This window comes from Schistocerca gregaria, chromosome X (assembly GCF_023897955.1).
Source record: "Schistocerca gregaria isolate iqSchGreg1 chromosome X, iqSchGreg1.2, whole genome shotgun sequence".
In the NCBI taxonomy this organism is placed as follows: domain Eukaryota; kingdom Metazoa; phylum Arthropoda; class Insecta; order Orthoptera; family Acrididae; genus Schistocerca; species Schistocerca gregaria.
The window spans coordinates 592,917,576-592,933,334 of record NC_064931.1 but is presented as its reverse complement, the minus strand read 5'-3'; the positions used below and the strand labels follow the sequence as shown (position 1 = coordinate 592,933,334).

The 15,759-nt window shown below is 44.7% G+C and overlaps 1 protein-coding gene across 1 annotated transcript in view; it reads left to right on the top strand.

Moving 5' to 3' along the window:
- Nucleotides 1-15,759, top strand: part of LOC126298233 (uncharacterized) — a 182,288-nt gene that overhangs the window by 162,487 nt on the left and 4,042 nt on the right. Inside the window, exon 5 of the mRNA XM_049989539.1 lies at nt 5,826-6,011. Within this exon, the coding sequence (XP_049845496.1) occupies nt 5,826-6,011 (186 nt within the window). The remainder of the gene's footprint in view (nt 1-5,825; nt 6,012-15,759) is intronic.

Sequence of the window (15,759 nt, the reverse complement as noted above, 5' to 3'; positions counted from 1 at the left end):
GAAAAAGCATTACGTTAGATAATCATACCACACAGAGAGAAATACAGACGTGTGGTTATACTCAAAAAAGTCGCCTGTTAATGATTCTCGATTACCGATTTAAATCCAAAGGCTACCCTCTGAAGTACTCTGAAGTATCAAGTAGCCCCATGTACTGTCTTGCATTAGGGGTGTTGGTGTAGCCTTCACATGCTTCAAATCAGGAACGCTTCTCAGCCCTGCTGCTGCAGCAGCATTACACTCATCCATAAAATGGAATTTGATCTCCTGTCAACGACTTGTAGAATGTATGTCCGGCAGAATCTCTGTTGTGCTGTGTTTGAAAAGTGGAAGAACATGCTAGGAATGTGGTCATAATGTTTTGGGTCATCAGTGTACGGTTGCCAGCTTAGTCGACGGTCTAGCTCTAGAGCAAGTCGGATGATGTAAGAGATATACATCAGATTTCTTAAAGAATGCTCTTGTAGATAAGTGCACTCTCTCTCTCTCTCTCTCTCTCTCTCTCGTTAAACAGTTTAATTCCTTGTGGGAAGTCCCTTGCAGACTTGTCGCTGATGGAGAGTGAGTATTTCTGTGGAACATGGTAGCGATTTCCACTGTTGTCTCATAGGCGAGTCCACTCATCCAGGGCTACTATAACTTTGTATCACTATATAATGAATTTTCCAAAACCACCACTTGATAAAAGTCATGATATGACATAATTCCCACACTGAAGCGTTTCCTACTGCTGATGTTTAAATTGTAAGTCACATTAATATCATTATTTTCACGCCAAGTGACATCACCTGATGTGCAAGGAGAAATGAAAAAAACGGAGCTACACTTTTATTTTCTTGTTTTTTTTTTTTTTTTTTTTTTACAACTACATTGTTATTCAGCAGTACTAGTACTTACATGAGGGCTGCCTTACAGGCCTTGCAGCAGGAGGTGTTGCCGTGCGTTTTGGCATGTTTACACTTTGAGAGATCTCATACAACTAGGTGAACGATGTATCATCCATAGCAAATATACAGGGTGAGCCACATTATACATAGCACCCCTTTCATTTCGTAAATGGGTACACATTTCGAAACGCGCAAGTGCCGTTTCCAGCTACGGTGCTATCACATTCTAGGATAGTTTTCAATTTTTTTTACGACAGGTTTCAACGTCAACATTAACAAACGTTATAACACTGTAACTTTCTTTTCAAGAGCTGTCGAATACAGGTATAACAAGTATACGGTTCCATTTAAGAAAAATGTACTTGCTTCAATATCTCCGTTCATACCAGCGCTAAAAACATTAAGCAAACAAAAAATTACGTGCCCCTCGACACTCTAACATTTGCAGAAAAGCCCGTTTTCATATGTGTAGCCGTTGACGAAATAAAAAGGGTGTTACATCTTATGTGACTCATCCTGTATATAATATTAGAAACAGTATATGTAACTTTTAACTACAAAAATAATTTATAGTATCTTTGCTCACACTATAAAAAAATTCGCTGGGTTCTACCGTCAGAATAAAAATAAATAAATGAAAAAGATTTATCAGTCTCCCTTTCTTTCGTACTAAAATATTATATGTGTATTAAGTGTAGCTTATTGAGCTGGCTAGAGTATCGTAATGGATAAGTATTTCTGTCACTATATCCACTAACCCATGGTGATTACAACTATTTACTAACTCTTAATTCACAAATGAATAAAGACAGCTGCTACTGTCCGGTAAGTGGTAAAATTGTTATCTCCCTCTAAGGTATGTGTGAGTGTAGGCAGCTGGTGTACTTGTTAATCCATGCGAGCATGTGTGGGTGCTGCCCTCTGCATGTGTCAGCTTCATTGCCTGTCAAGTGCTGATGGCTTACTGACGTTAGTGCAATCAATGCAGTAAGCCACTATAGGACATAGCTGTGACAGCGATGATCACAATATTGCTGGAGCACGTGACTTTGTATGAATGTGTTTGTAATAGTTTAACGTGTGTCAGTTGATATCACTGCTATTGTTTATCTCCCCCTCCATTGAGCTGTGACCATAAAACATTTCAAGGACAGGATGGTGGGACTAGGAACAATTTTGTAGGAACATATTATTATTATTATTATTATTACTTACATATTTACATGAATATTTTGATATAAATTTATGGTCATTCTGTTCTGCAATACGTTGTTGTTGTGGTCTTCAGTCCTGAGACTGGTTTGATGCAGCTCTCCATGCTACTCTATCCTGTGCAAGCTTCTTCATCTCCCATTACCTACTGCAGCCTACATCCTTCTGAATCTGCTTAGTGTATTCATCTCTTGGTCTCCCTCTACGATTTTTACCCTCCACGCTGCCCTCCAATACTAAATTGGTGATCCCTCGATGTCCCAGAACATGTCCTACCAATCGATCCCTTCTTCTAGTCAAGTTGTGCCACAAGCTCCTCTTCTCCCCAATTCTATTCAGTACCTCCTCATTAGTAATGTGATCTACCCATCTAATCTTCAGCATTCTTCTGTAGCACCACATTTCTAAAGCTTCTATTCTCTTCTTGTCTAAACTATTTATCGTCCAAATTTCACTTCCATACATGGCTACACTCCATACAAATACTTTCAGAAACGACTTCCTGACATTTGAATCTATACTCGATGTTAACTAATTTCTCTTCTTCAGAAACGCTTTTCTTCCCGTTGCCATTCTACATTTTATATCCTCTCTATTTCGACCATCATCTCTTATTTTGCTCCCCAAATAGCAAAACTCATTTACTACTTTAAGTGTCTCATTTCCTAATCTAATTTCCTCAGCGTCATCCGAGTTAATTCGACTACATTTCATTATCATCGTTTTGCTTTTGTTGATATTCATCTTATACCCACCTTTCAAGACACTGTCCACTCCGTTCAGCTGCTCTTCCAAGTCCTTTGCTGTCTCTGACAGAATTACAACGACATCGGCAAACCTCAAAGTTTTTATTTCTTCTCCATGGATTTTAATACCTACTCCGAACTTTTCTTTTGTTTCCTTTATTGCTTGCTCAATATACAGATTGAATAACATCGGGGATAGGCTACAACCCTGTCTCACTCCCTTCCCAACCACTGCTTCCCTTTCATGCCCCTCGACTCTTACAATTGTCATCTGCTTTCTGTACAAATTGTAAATAGCCTTTCGCTCCCTGTATTTTACCCCTGCCACCTTCAGAATTTGAAAGAGAGTATTCGAGTCAACATTGTCAAAAGCTTTCTCTAAGTCTACAAATGCTAGAAACGTAGGTTTGCCTTTCCTTAATCTTTCTTGTAAGATAAGTTGTAGGGTCAGTATAGCCTCACGTGTTCCAACATTTCTACGGAATCCAAACTGATCTTCCCCGAGGTCAACTTCTATCAGTTTTTCCATTCGTCTGTAAAGAATTCGCGTTAGTATTTTGCAGCTGTGACTTATTAAACTAATAGTTCGGTAGTTTTCACATCTGTCAACACCTGCTTTCTTTGGGATAGGAATTATTATATTCTTCTTGAAGTCTGAGGGTATTTCGCCTGTCTCATACATCTTGCTCACCAGATGGTAAAGTTTTGTCAGGGCTGGCTCTCCCAAGGCTATCAGTAGTTCTAATGGAATGTTGTCTACTCCTGGGGCCTTGTTTCGACTCAGGTCTTTCAGTGCTCTGTCAAACTCTTCACGCAGTATCATATCTCCCATTTCATCTTCATCTACATCCTCTTCCACTTCCATAATATTGTCCTCAAATACATCGCCCCTGTATAGACCCTCTGTATACTCCTTCCACCTTTCTGCTTTCCCTTCTTTGCTTAGAACTGGGTTTCCATTAAGGCTCTTGATATTCATACAAGTGGTCCTCCTTTCTCCAAAGGTCTCTTTAATTTTCCTGTAGGCAGTGTCTATCTTACCCCTAGTGAGATAAGCCTCTACATCCTTACATTTGTCCTCTAGCCATCCCTGCTTAGCCATTTTGCACTTCCTGTCGATATCAATTTTGAGAATTTTGTATTCCTTTTTGCCTGCTACATTTTTTGCAATATGTTGCCAATTGTTTGTTTTTGTATGGCTTAAATTCGGCCTGAATCAGATTCTACACAAGATATTGGGTACTCTGTCCATAAATTTCAGTTATATAGATTTTATGCTTATGGAGTTAACACTTGAATTCTTTGGTGCTGGATGAAAATAGAAATTTGTACACTGAATTCTATTTGAATCATATTTACACCGTGCTTGCATAAATAATCTTCAAAGTAATAATAGGCAGCTGGTAACATACAGACACCAATGGCTCATTGTCAGTCACCTTTTTTTAACGTGCAGTATATTTCACGCAAAATCACGACACTAGAATGTTTAACGTAAATCAATTATGAAGTTAGTTCCAGCACCACTTCTCCATACATGCTATGAACACCTTCCTTGCAAACACATGGCCTTTGATGGGAGTGTGTGGCGAACACATTATCTTCCTCTCAATGTAGTCCACCATACTGCAAGTCCCCACTCACATCATATATACTGTACTCTATAATCAAGGCATTCGACATTTTCCACTTCAGTTACTATGTCAAAGTCGCTATCAGGTGCTAGTCCAAAGTGCATATGTTTAAATCCACTAGAAGTCAGATTATAGGTTGTGTTGTATATGATTCTCGTAGCATTTAACTGAGGAAGTTCAGACAGCTGTGATTGTGGTAGTAGAGAATACTCGGTTAAATCTGGAATGCCGACTGTGGGCTTCTGTGGTGGTGCAAACAATACTAAGTGAAACTCTTGCGACTCCTTTTCCAGCATTTCTACTAGCATTACATCAAGGGCGTGTTGTGCTGGTGGAAAAAAATATCAGACTGTAAGTATAGACATAGAGAAAATAAATTAATAAATAACAGTAATAATAATAATAATGGATGGACAAATGCTTACAGATGGTGTTCTTCCTTTTTTCTGGCTGGTGGCTGGTCTCTCTTGCTAATGCACCTTATGAGGATCCTTTCACTGCTGCATACAGAACAAGGATGACGAGGCTAATGCAATTGGATTTATAACTAGCAAAATGGTGGGGGAGATTTATTCTTACTGGCTTACTGGATGGAGGGGTTTCCCACCATTTTTGATTCATGCAGTTGGCTTAGGGCCTTAAATAAGGTATGACTCTCACAGTCGATAGGTGACCTCTTTTTTCCTGTCATTCTAGGCAAGGGAGTTAACTTGACATATGTCAGTTTAATTTTTCCGCCAATTTGGGGTCTGGGTGAACACCTGCCGGCCTCATCCAGGGGGCGTGGGTGGGGCTGGGAATACTCGAAAGTCTTACCTCATTACCTTGGGTATGATCGTTATCTACACTTGTAACCACACTGATACAGTGCTTAGACGTTGCCAGTATTTTGTTTCAGGGTAAATCTTAACATGACGAAATATCTGTGAACATACAGCAACCATTCAGTGTAAAGGAAACCGTGTCAATGAGTGCTTTGAGCAACCGGTCGTTGTTAGTTACACATGGTGCCATTGAGCAAAACATTTCGTTTGAAGAGAGAGATTCAAAGCAGCAACGTTCCATGCCATCGTTCTGTGAATAGAAGAAACGTCAAATAGGTGTGGAATTTATCCCAAGTCAGTGGGTGTGACAAACCTCTGGCCAACCTCTTCGCTGTCCTTGTCGAGCAAATGCTAGTGAGGAAAATTTTCTCTGCAACCAGACTTCCAGAATCAATGTTATGTTGTGTGTTATGCTGTAGCGTATGCTAATGATCTCGGTGTTTGATGTATAAACGCTCTATTATGTCATGTAGATGAGTTATTTAGGCGGCTGAAAAGAGAAGAGACGGACGCATGCTGCAGGCTACGCAAAGTGTGGGAGAGTGGGCTGCTGAACTACCAGGAGCGCATCTGGCACCCGCCGCGGCCGCCCTGTCTACAGGCGGGAGAGGCGGAGAGCATCCGCATCATGTCCGTGGCACCGGCATTCCTCATAGCCATTGCAGGCATCCCACTCGCCTGCCTCATCACCTGCATCGAGCAACTCAGGTCCGAGTTCGAGGAAATATTCCTAGCTCTATCTACTTCAGTCTCTTTCCTAATTTTCGTCCCAGGGTATGGGATTTTTCATGATTTGCCAATTTATTTTATACTAGCTTAGTACAGGGCATTGTTTGGGTATGTATTTATTCAAATCTTATTAAGACCATGTCTTTTTTCCCGCTCTCTCTATCCATCTCTTCTTTCCACCTCTCTCTGTCCATCTCTTCTTCTTTCCCCCTCTCTCTGTCCATATCTTCTTTCCCCCTCTCTCTGTCCATCTCTTCTTTCCCCATCTCTCTGTCCACCTCTCTCTCCCCCTCTCTCTGTCCATCTCTTCCCCCCCACTCCTTCCGTCCATCTGCTTCTTCCCCCTCTGTCCACCTGCTCCTTCCCCCTCATCCATCTCCTCCTACACACTCTCTCAGCCCATCTGCCGTGTTTCTTATCCCCACAGCATTCCTTGCCAGATACGAGTAGTAAGTAATATGTGTACCAAGTTTGGTTGAAATCGATCCAGAGGTTTGGGAGGAGTTTCTTTATCGGCCGATTTGCTGGCATACGCACATGCCACATATATTTAACACACATTTAATATATTTTAGACATAATCTGTACCACAGTTAGCCTCTACACTATGTGATCAAAAGTATCCTGACACATCGCTGAAAATGACTTACAAGTTCGTGGCGCCCTCCATCGGTAATGGTGGAATTCAGTATGGTGTTGGCCCACCCTAGCCTTGATGACAGCTTCCACTCTCGCAAGAATACTTTCAATCAGGTGCTGGAAGGTTTCTTGGGGAATGGCAGCCCATTCTTCACAGAGTGCTGCACTGAAGAGAGGTATCGATGTCGGTCGGTAAGGCCTGACAGCGGTGTTCCATAGGGTTCAGGCCAGGACTCTGTGCAGGCCAGTCCATTACAGGGACATTATTGTCGTGTAACCACTCCGCCACAGGCCGTGCATTATGAAAAGGTGCTCGATCGTGTTGAAAGATGCAATCGCCATCCCCAAATTTCTCTTCAACAGTGGGAAGCAAGAAGATGCTTAAGACATGAATGTAGGCCTGTGCTGTGATAGTGCGACGCAAAACAACAAGGGGTGCAAGCCCCCTCCATGAAAAACACAACCACACTGTAACACCACCGCCTCCTAATTTTACCGTTGACACTACACACGTTGGCAGATAACGTTTACTGGGCATTCACCATACCCACACACTGCCGTCGGATCACCACATTTTGTACCGTGATTCGTCACACTGCACAACGTTTTTCCACTGTGCAATCGTCCAATGTATACGCTCCTTACGCCAAGCGAGGCGTCGTTTGGAATTTACGTGCGTGATGTGTGGCTTATGAACGGCCGCTCGACCATGAAATTCAAGTTTTCTCACCTCCCACCTAACTATCATTGTACTTGCAATGGATCCTGATGCAGTTTGGAATTCCTGTGTGATGGCCTGGATGGATGTCTGCCTATTACACATTATGAACCTCTTCAACTGTCGGCGGTCTGTCAGTCAACAGACAAAGTTAGCCTGTATGCTTGTGTGCTCTACGTATCCCTTCACGTTTCTACTGCAGTATCACATCGGAAACAGTGGACCTAGGGATGTTTAGGAGTATGGAAATCTCGTTTACAGACGTATGACACAAATGACACCCAATCACCTGACAACGTTCGACGATGTCTAATGAGTACTGAGATAGTACCTGGCAGTAGGTGCCAGCACAATGCACCTAATATGAGAAACGTATCTTTTAGGGGGTGTCCGAATAGTTTTGATCACATAATGTATCTCTAGAGAATTCTGCCTTGAAGTTTCGTAGTTTCGTTTTCGAGCAACTCAGTGTTTATGAAATCATACCTCATGAATTATTTCTTGTAGAGTGATTCAGTTTTGCAGGTACATACCGTGGTATATGTGAATACTTTCTGAAAAATGTGTCGTGAATACAGTTAGTATTAAAGAAGTAATAAATTAAAACGTCGTGCCTGATGTGATTGACAGTCTTACTCCTTGAACAGTGAAAGTGTAGTAAGCGACAAACTTCCTTCCATCATTTTTTAGTGTTGTCAGGGAGGAAAAGTTCCATAATGGTTTGAAATTGTGTTTAAAGTCCGTTGCAAGTCACAGAATACTCTCATTCTCAGATACTGGCTGAATAAAATCTGGGTATTCGCACGTTGTTGGCTACACTTAGTTTTCACTCCCACCGCCATCCGTCGCAGAAGTTCTCTCCAAACAGTAAGTGGTATTTGTACGAGGTTTGGTCGAAACTGGTCCAGTGGTTTACGAGGAGATGTGGAACATGCAAGCATATATACATCCATTTTTAAATATGTGAGGATGATCTTTCTGACTTTATGCCCTTTCTGTCGCCGGAGCCATCAGTTACCCTACGGAAGAGTAGTAGTTTCCGCCACGTTCTATGAGATGTAGCTTTGTTCTGTATAATACCGAATTCCAGCTGCTTGTGTATCGTATTATCGGAAACTGAGATTGTGGCCAGCCCAACATTTGCCTGAAAGAACGTGGAAAACCACCCAAAAACCACATTCCGGAAAGCTGATGTAACAGACCAATGGTCGTTAATCCAGTTCTGGCTAGAGTACCATACGAGCAAATCGAGTATTCTACTTCCAAGGAGGCCAAAAATTTGAAAATTAGTAGGTGTACAGTTACTGGGTAACAAGTATGAGAAAACTAGTAACATTTTTTGTATTTCTTCTTATTGCATTTACTGTCTATTGAGTACACCGAATGTTACAGCCGCATCTGTGTTGCAGCTAATACACTGGACAGGCATTCCGGAAGAGGGATACCCATTTTCGGCCATCGAGATCTACACTTCCCATGAGTTCCCTACTCGCGAATACTGGGATCGTTCCTTTCGAAAGGACATGGCCTTTTTCCTTCCCCATATTTCCACGATCCCAACTTGTTTTCTGTCGCTAACGATGGCATCGTCGATGGGACATGGAATGCAATAATCTGGAAATGTTCTAACCACGAACAGCTGTCACCTAAGCCCTAATAGAAGAGTTACTTCATTAGCAGTTTCTGGTGGTCAAACACCAGCAGTCTCTAAGCGTTCACGGGCTCAATTCAATGTACAGAAGTACGACCTCAAATCGTTCCCCTTCCTGGCCACACCATAGGAGGAACGTCAGGCTAAGGATGGCGGCGGTTTTTATTCGCTCCAGTACCTTGAATGTTAGAGAGATGTTGGGGAATCTTCCATTATGGTGAATTCTCAGTTTTTGGTTGAGCATTTAGAGGACTAGTTTGGAGATATGGAGGGCTTGTCCAAAATGAGATCTGGGTCAGTCTTGATCAAAGCAGCATCGTCTGCCCAGTCAAGGGCGTTACTCGCTTGTGACAGGCTGGGGGATGTTTCTGTAAGCATCGCGCCCCATAAGAGCTTAAATATGGTCCAGGGTATAATATTTCACAGGGACCTTCTTTTGCAGACCGACTATGAGATGGGCGCCAGTGTAGAACGGCGAGGTATCCATTTCGTTCGGTGTGTCCGCCGGGGTCCAAGGGATAAGCAGGTTGCCACCAGTGCCTTCATCTTGGCCTTCGAGGGTGATACATTACCCGAGAAGGTCAAGGTGGTGGTCTACCGCTGTGATGTAAGACCCTATATCCCTCCCCCAATACGGTGTTGGAAGTTACGTGATATGTCTTCGTGCTGTACTTCCAGCGTCACATGTCGAGATTGCGGACGCCCATCACATCCCAATACTCCATGTGCCCCGCTTCTCATCTGTGTCAACTGTGGAGAGCACCATTCGCCTTGCTCACCTGACTGCAGGATTCTCCAGAAAGAAAGGAAAATTATGGAGTACAAGATTCTGTACCGAATGAGCTACACTGAGGTTAAGAGAAAATTTGAACACCTACATCCCATATGCATGACATCATCTTATGCTGCCCCTACAACAGTTCTAGTCCCATTAGCTCTGCCTACCCCAGTCACCTCTCAGAGCTGGAAGACTACACCTGCCCCCTTGATGGTGGGGCGAAAACCCTCCCTGTTGCTCCTGCACCACCTACTTCAGGAGCAAGATCCCCCCCCCCCCCCAACCATTGGGAACACACGTCCCCACTTCTAAGCTGGAGGAGCGTACAACTTCTTTGGTTGCTCTCGCTAGGAAGGAGTCCCTTGGGTCACTCCCTTCCCTGGTTTCTACTGGTGGGAAAGATGACACCTGCTAGTGACAGAAGAGCTCAAAAGCAGCTGGTCGCAGGGCTTCACACTCATCCTCAGTCCTGGAGACTGAATCAATGAAGTACTCCCAGCCAGGGAAAGCCAAGGAACAGCGAGAAAAATCCAAAAAGGAGGTCCCCAAGACCAAGGGAATTGCGGTGGCACCCACACCGCCGCTACCTCTATGCTCTGCGTCTGTGGATGAGGTGGAGGTTCTGGTATCCACAGGGCACCTACATCTCGCGGGACCCTCAGACAAAATGGATGTAGACTGCTCAGGCAAAAAGTCGGTGGCAGGAGGTGGCCCTGAGCTGTAAACTGCCTCATTGAATGTTCCATGCCTTCCCATTCACGATCACATCATCCTCCAGTGGAATAGGGCGGTTTTTTCCACCATCTCGCTGAGCTAGGGCAACTGTTAAGCTTTACACTTGCTTTCTGCATTGCCCTCCAGGAAACCTGGTTCCCAGTAATGCAGACCCCTACCCTCCCCAGCTATAAGGAATACTACAGGAAACATAGTGACTGTAATACAGCTTCAGGTGGAGTTTGCGTTGTCCTAAACTCAGTGTATAGGGAACCTGTGCCCCTTGAAACCCATCTTGAAGCTGAGCTGTCAAAATAAGGATGACGCAGGAAATAACTACCTGTCTGCAATTTACATCTTTCTCCAGATGGTGTAGTATCACTGTATGTATTAACTGCAGTGATTGATCAACTCCCTAAACCTTTCCTAATTTTGGGAGATTTCAACGCCCATAACCCCTTGTGGGGTAGCACCATGCTTACTGGCCGAGGCAGAGATATCGAAACTTTACTGTCTCAGTTGACCTCTTCCTCTTAAATACTAGCGCCGCCACACATTTCAGTGTGGCTCGAGGTAGTTACTCGGCCATTGATTTATCAATTTGCAACCCACGACTTCTCCCACCTATCCACTGGAGAGCACATGACGACCTGTGTGGTAGTGACCACTTCCCCATCTTCCTGTCACTGCCCTGGCATTAAGCCCATGGACGCCTGTCCATATGAGCTTTAAACAAGGTTGACTGGGAAACTTTAACCTCTGCTGTCACCGTTGAACCTTCCCCGCACTGGAACACTGATGTGATGGTTGAGCAGGTGACAACAACAATAGCTTTTGTGGCAGAAAACACGATCCCTCGCTCTATAGGGTGCCCCCAGCGAAAGACAGTCGCTTGGTGGTCGCCGGACGCCGCTGAAGCAATTAAGGAGCGTCGGCGAGCTCTTACAGTGGCATAAGCGGCACCCTTCCCTGGAGCACCTCATAGCCTTTAAACGGCTCCGTGCCCGCGTTCGCCATCTTATCAAACGACAGAAGCAGGAGTCTTGGGAGAGATACGTCTCTACCATTGGGTGCCATACGTCACCATCCAAAGTCTGGGCAAAGATCAAACGTGTTTTCTGGTACTAGACCCCAACAAATGTTCCCATTGTTAACATAAATGGCACGTTATCTCCCGACGCAAACGCGATTGCCGAGCACTTTGCTGAGCACTATGCTCGAGCCTCTGTATCGGAGAATTACTCCCCAGCCTTTCGCACTCTCAAACGGTGTCTGCAAGGAAAGTCTCCTCGTTTACTATACACCACAGTGAATCCTATAACGCTCCATTTACATAGTCGGAGCTCCTCAGTGCCCTTGCACATTACCCCGACACAGCTCCTGGGCTTGATTGGATCCACAGTCAGATTATTAAACATCTCTCATCTGATTACAAGCGACATATCCTCGTCATCTTCAACTGGATCTGGTGCGATGGCGTCTTTCCATCGCAATGGCGGTAGAGCACCATTATTCCGGTGCTCAAACCCGGTAAAACCCCGCTTGATGTGGATAGCTATCGGCCCATCAGCCTCATTAACGTTCTTTGTAAGCTGCTGTAACGTATGGTGTGTTGGCGGTTTGGTTGGGCCTGGAGTCACATGTCCCACTGACTTCATGTCAGTGCTGCTTCCGCCAGGGTCACCACTCATAATCTTGTGTCCCTAGAGTCAGCCATCTGAACAGCCTTTTCCAGACGCCAACAGCTGGTTTCCGTTTTTTCTTAATTTATGTAAAGCATATGACAAGAACTGGCAACTTCATATCCTTGCCATAATATAGGTGGGGTCTCCGAGGCCCACTCCCGATCTTTATCCAGAATTTCCTGTCTCTTCGTACTTTCCGTGTCCAAGTTGGTGCCTTTCATAGTTCCCTCAATATCCAAGAGAATGGGGTCCCACAGGGCTCTGTATTGAGTATATCTCTATTTTTAGTGGCCATTAATGGTCAGCAGCAGCTGTAGGGCCGTCAATCTCACCTTCTCTGTACGACTTCTGCATTACATACTGCTCAACCAGTACTGATGTTGCTGAGCGGCGCCTACAGTGAGCCATCCACAAGGCTCAGTCATGGGCTCTAGGCCACCATTTCCATTTTTCGGCTGCAAAGTCGTGTGTTATGCACTTCTGTCAGCGTCGTACCGTTCATCCAAAACCAGAACTTTACCTTAATAACGATCCACTCACTGTAGTGGAGACATATCGGTTCTTAGGACTGGTTTTCGACGCCTAATTGACTTGGGTTCCTCACCATCGTCAGCTTAAGGGGAAGTGCTGGCAGCACCTCAATATCGTCCGCTGCCTGAGCAACAACAACTGGGGTTCAGATCGCTCTACGCTGCTGCAGCTCTACAGAGCCATTGTTCAATCCCGCGTTGACTATGGGAGTCTGGTTTACGGTTCGGCAGCGCCCTCAGCATTGTGGTTACTCGACCCAGTGCACCACTGTGGCGTTCGCCTAGCGACAGGAGCTTTTAGGAAGAGCCCAGTGACCAGCGTCCTTGTGGAAGCCAGAGTGCCTCCACTGCAGGTTAGGCGTGCACAACTGTTGGCCAGTTATGTAGCACATGTTCGTAGTTCTTCAGCACATCCGAATCACTGTCTCCTTTTCCCACCCACTGCGGTTCATATCCCACATCGGCGCCCCACGTGAGGCTTCCAATTGCAGTTCATGTCCTATTCTTTCTTTCTGAACTTGACTCCTTGCCTTTACCACCTATACTTGCGGTCTGTACACCTAGGCTGCAGTTTCGCGTGGACCTTTCACATGGCCCTAAGGACTCAGTTAACCCCATGGCTCTCCGCTGCCACTTCCTCTCGATTCTTGACGTGTACTGATGCCACAAAGTTGTTTACACCGGCGCCTCGATGGCTGATACTCACGTTCGCTTCGCGTATGTCCATAGAGGATATATTGAACAGCATTCCTTGCTCGATGGCTGCAGTATATTCACTGCAGAGCTGGTGGCCATATCTCATGCACTTCAGTATATCCGTTCATGCCCCGAGGAATCATTTCTTCTCTGTACTGACTCCTTGAGCAGCCTACAAGCTGTCGTCCAGTTCTAGCCTCGCCATCGTTTGGTGGCATCCATCCAGGAGTCGATCTATGCCCTGAACCGGTCCTATCTTTCAGTGGTGTTCGTGTTGACCCGAGGACACGTCGGCATCCCAGGCTGACAGGCTGGCCAAACAACTACGCGGAAAACGCTTCTGGAGATGGGCATGTCTGAACCTGACCTATGTTCTGACCTACGCCGTCGGGTTTTTCCGCTTTGGGAGGCGGAATGGCATAACAGTCGTAGGGTTTTTCGGCTTTTGGAGGCGGAATGTCATAACAGTACACACCACAAACTCCATGGCATTAAGGCGACTACAAATGTGTGGAAGTTTTCCATGCGGGCCTCTCTCAGGGAATCAGTTGTCCTCTACAGGCTCTGTATTGGCCACACTTGGGGAACCCACGGTTATCTCTTAAGCCGTGAAGACCCGCCTCAGTGTCCATGCGGCGCCCGGTTGACAGTGGCCCATATTCTGGTGCAGTGGCCCACTTTGACTACCCAGCGACGAAATCTTGGGTAACTGGACTTGTTACCACCTCAGGCTGGTTTAGTCCTACGTTTTATTCGTGAGGGTGGGTTTTATCACTTGACCTAAGTTTAAGCCCATGTCCTTTGTCCCTATGTGTCCTCCACCCTAGTGCTTTTAGGGTGGAGGTTTTAATGTGTTGCAGAGTGGCTGACTTCTCCTTTTTATTGTCGTGGTCGGCCAGCCACTGTAATCTGCTTATTTGTTTTACTCTCTTCTGTTTCGAGCGTCTCTATTGTTTTCTTGCCCTCCTTTGTTCCTTTTAGTGTTCGTTGCCTTTCCTTCGTTCTTGTGGGTTTCCTTTCTTTCCATTTTGTGTTATATGTCTCGTCTGTCTTATTCTCAGATTTGTGACATTGCTTTATTAGGAACAAGGGACGATGGCCTCGTAGTTTTGTCCCTTCCCCCTCTTTTTAAACCAACCAACCAATCATTAGGACTTTTTATGTGTCAACTGCCACTCCTTTGAAGTGGTAAGAGGCATCGTTAGTCTTCAAGTCTACACGTGTCTGAAGTTCGCCACTTAAAAGGAAGTTGGCTAACTTAAGGTAGCAAGATCAGTGCATGCCTTATGAGAAAACTCGCAAGTATTATGTACTCTTTAGCTGATAGAAGTTAGACTTTTACTGTTTTGTGGAATATCTTCTGTCATTGATCGAAATGTAAAACACATTATGCTACGTTTACCACATGGAGCGAGCTATTATAAAATACTCTCTTTGTGAAGAGAGATCTGTTGTCTGGATAGCTAACTAGATACAGAGCTGAAACTATGCTTTTATGGTCAGCTAGCAAAAGTCCAGCAGTTCCGACTTGATTGCTTGTACATCATTATCGTCCATTGATGCTGAATACACTGTACATCGTAGTGGTTGGCGTAGGTGACTCAATGCGATGCCTTCTAAATCCAGATTATAGCTATCAGAAACTAGTCATGAAGTATTTGACCAATTTAGGCGCACTATCTTCACACTTTGATGGCGTTCTTGGAGTATGCTATCCATCTGCATCTTTCCAATCCCAAACTGCACAGAAGATAGCTGACAAAAACGATACATAGTACTCTGCACAGGATTGCAGTGTGTGTGTGTGTGTGTGTGTGTGTGTGTGTGTGTGTGTGTGTGTGTGTGTGTCTGTGTGTGTGTACATGTACAAAGCTAAAGTCAGCTGGCGTATAGTATTGTAAGATTTCGCCTCTTGCATATTGCTGAGCTAAACTGTGTCATCCTTAACTGAATAGCGATAGCTTGTCGCTGATGCCATGCGATCCAATCACATGTACTTACATTTATCCTTCCTCTTACCAGTAGATCCGTTTACTCTGCAAATTATAAGTAGTAGTCATAGCATCTATCCTACAAATAGCAGCCCAAAACTTGTGAGCGCAGGCGACACGACGTGGTTAGCTGGCATGGCTAAGCGGGGCCCTTACCCAGAGCCTTACTTTTCATTGGGATTGTGCTCATCTATTAATCTGCCAAAGCAAGACTCACGACACGCCATTACAGTTTCGATTATAACAATATATCTCTCCTACTTTTCAGCTTCACAGAAGCTCTCCTACATACTTTAATCGACTACTCCTAGAAGAAGGAAGTTCC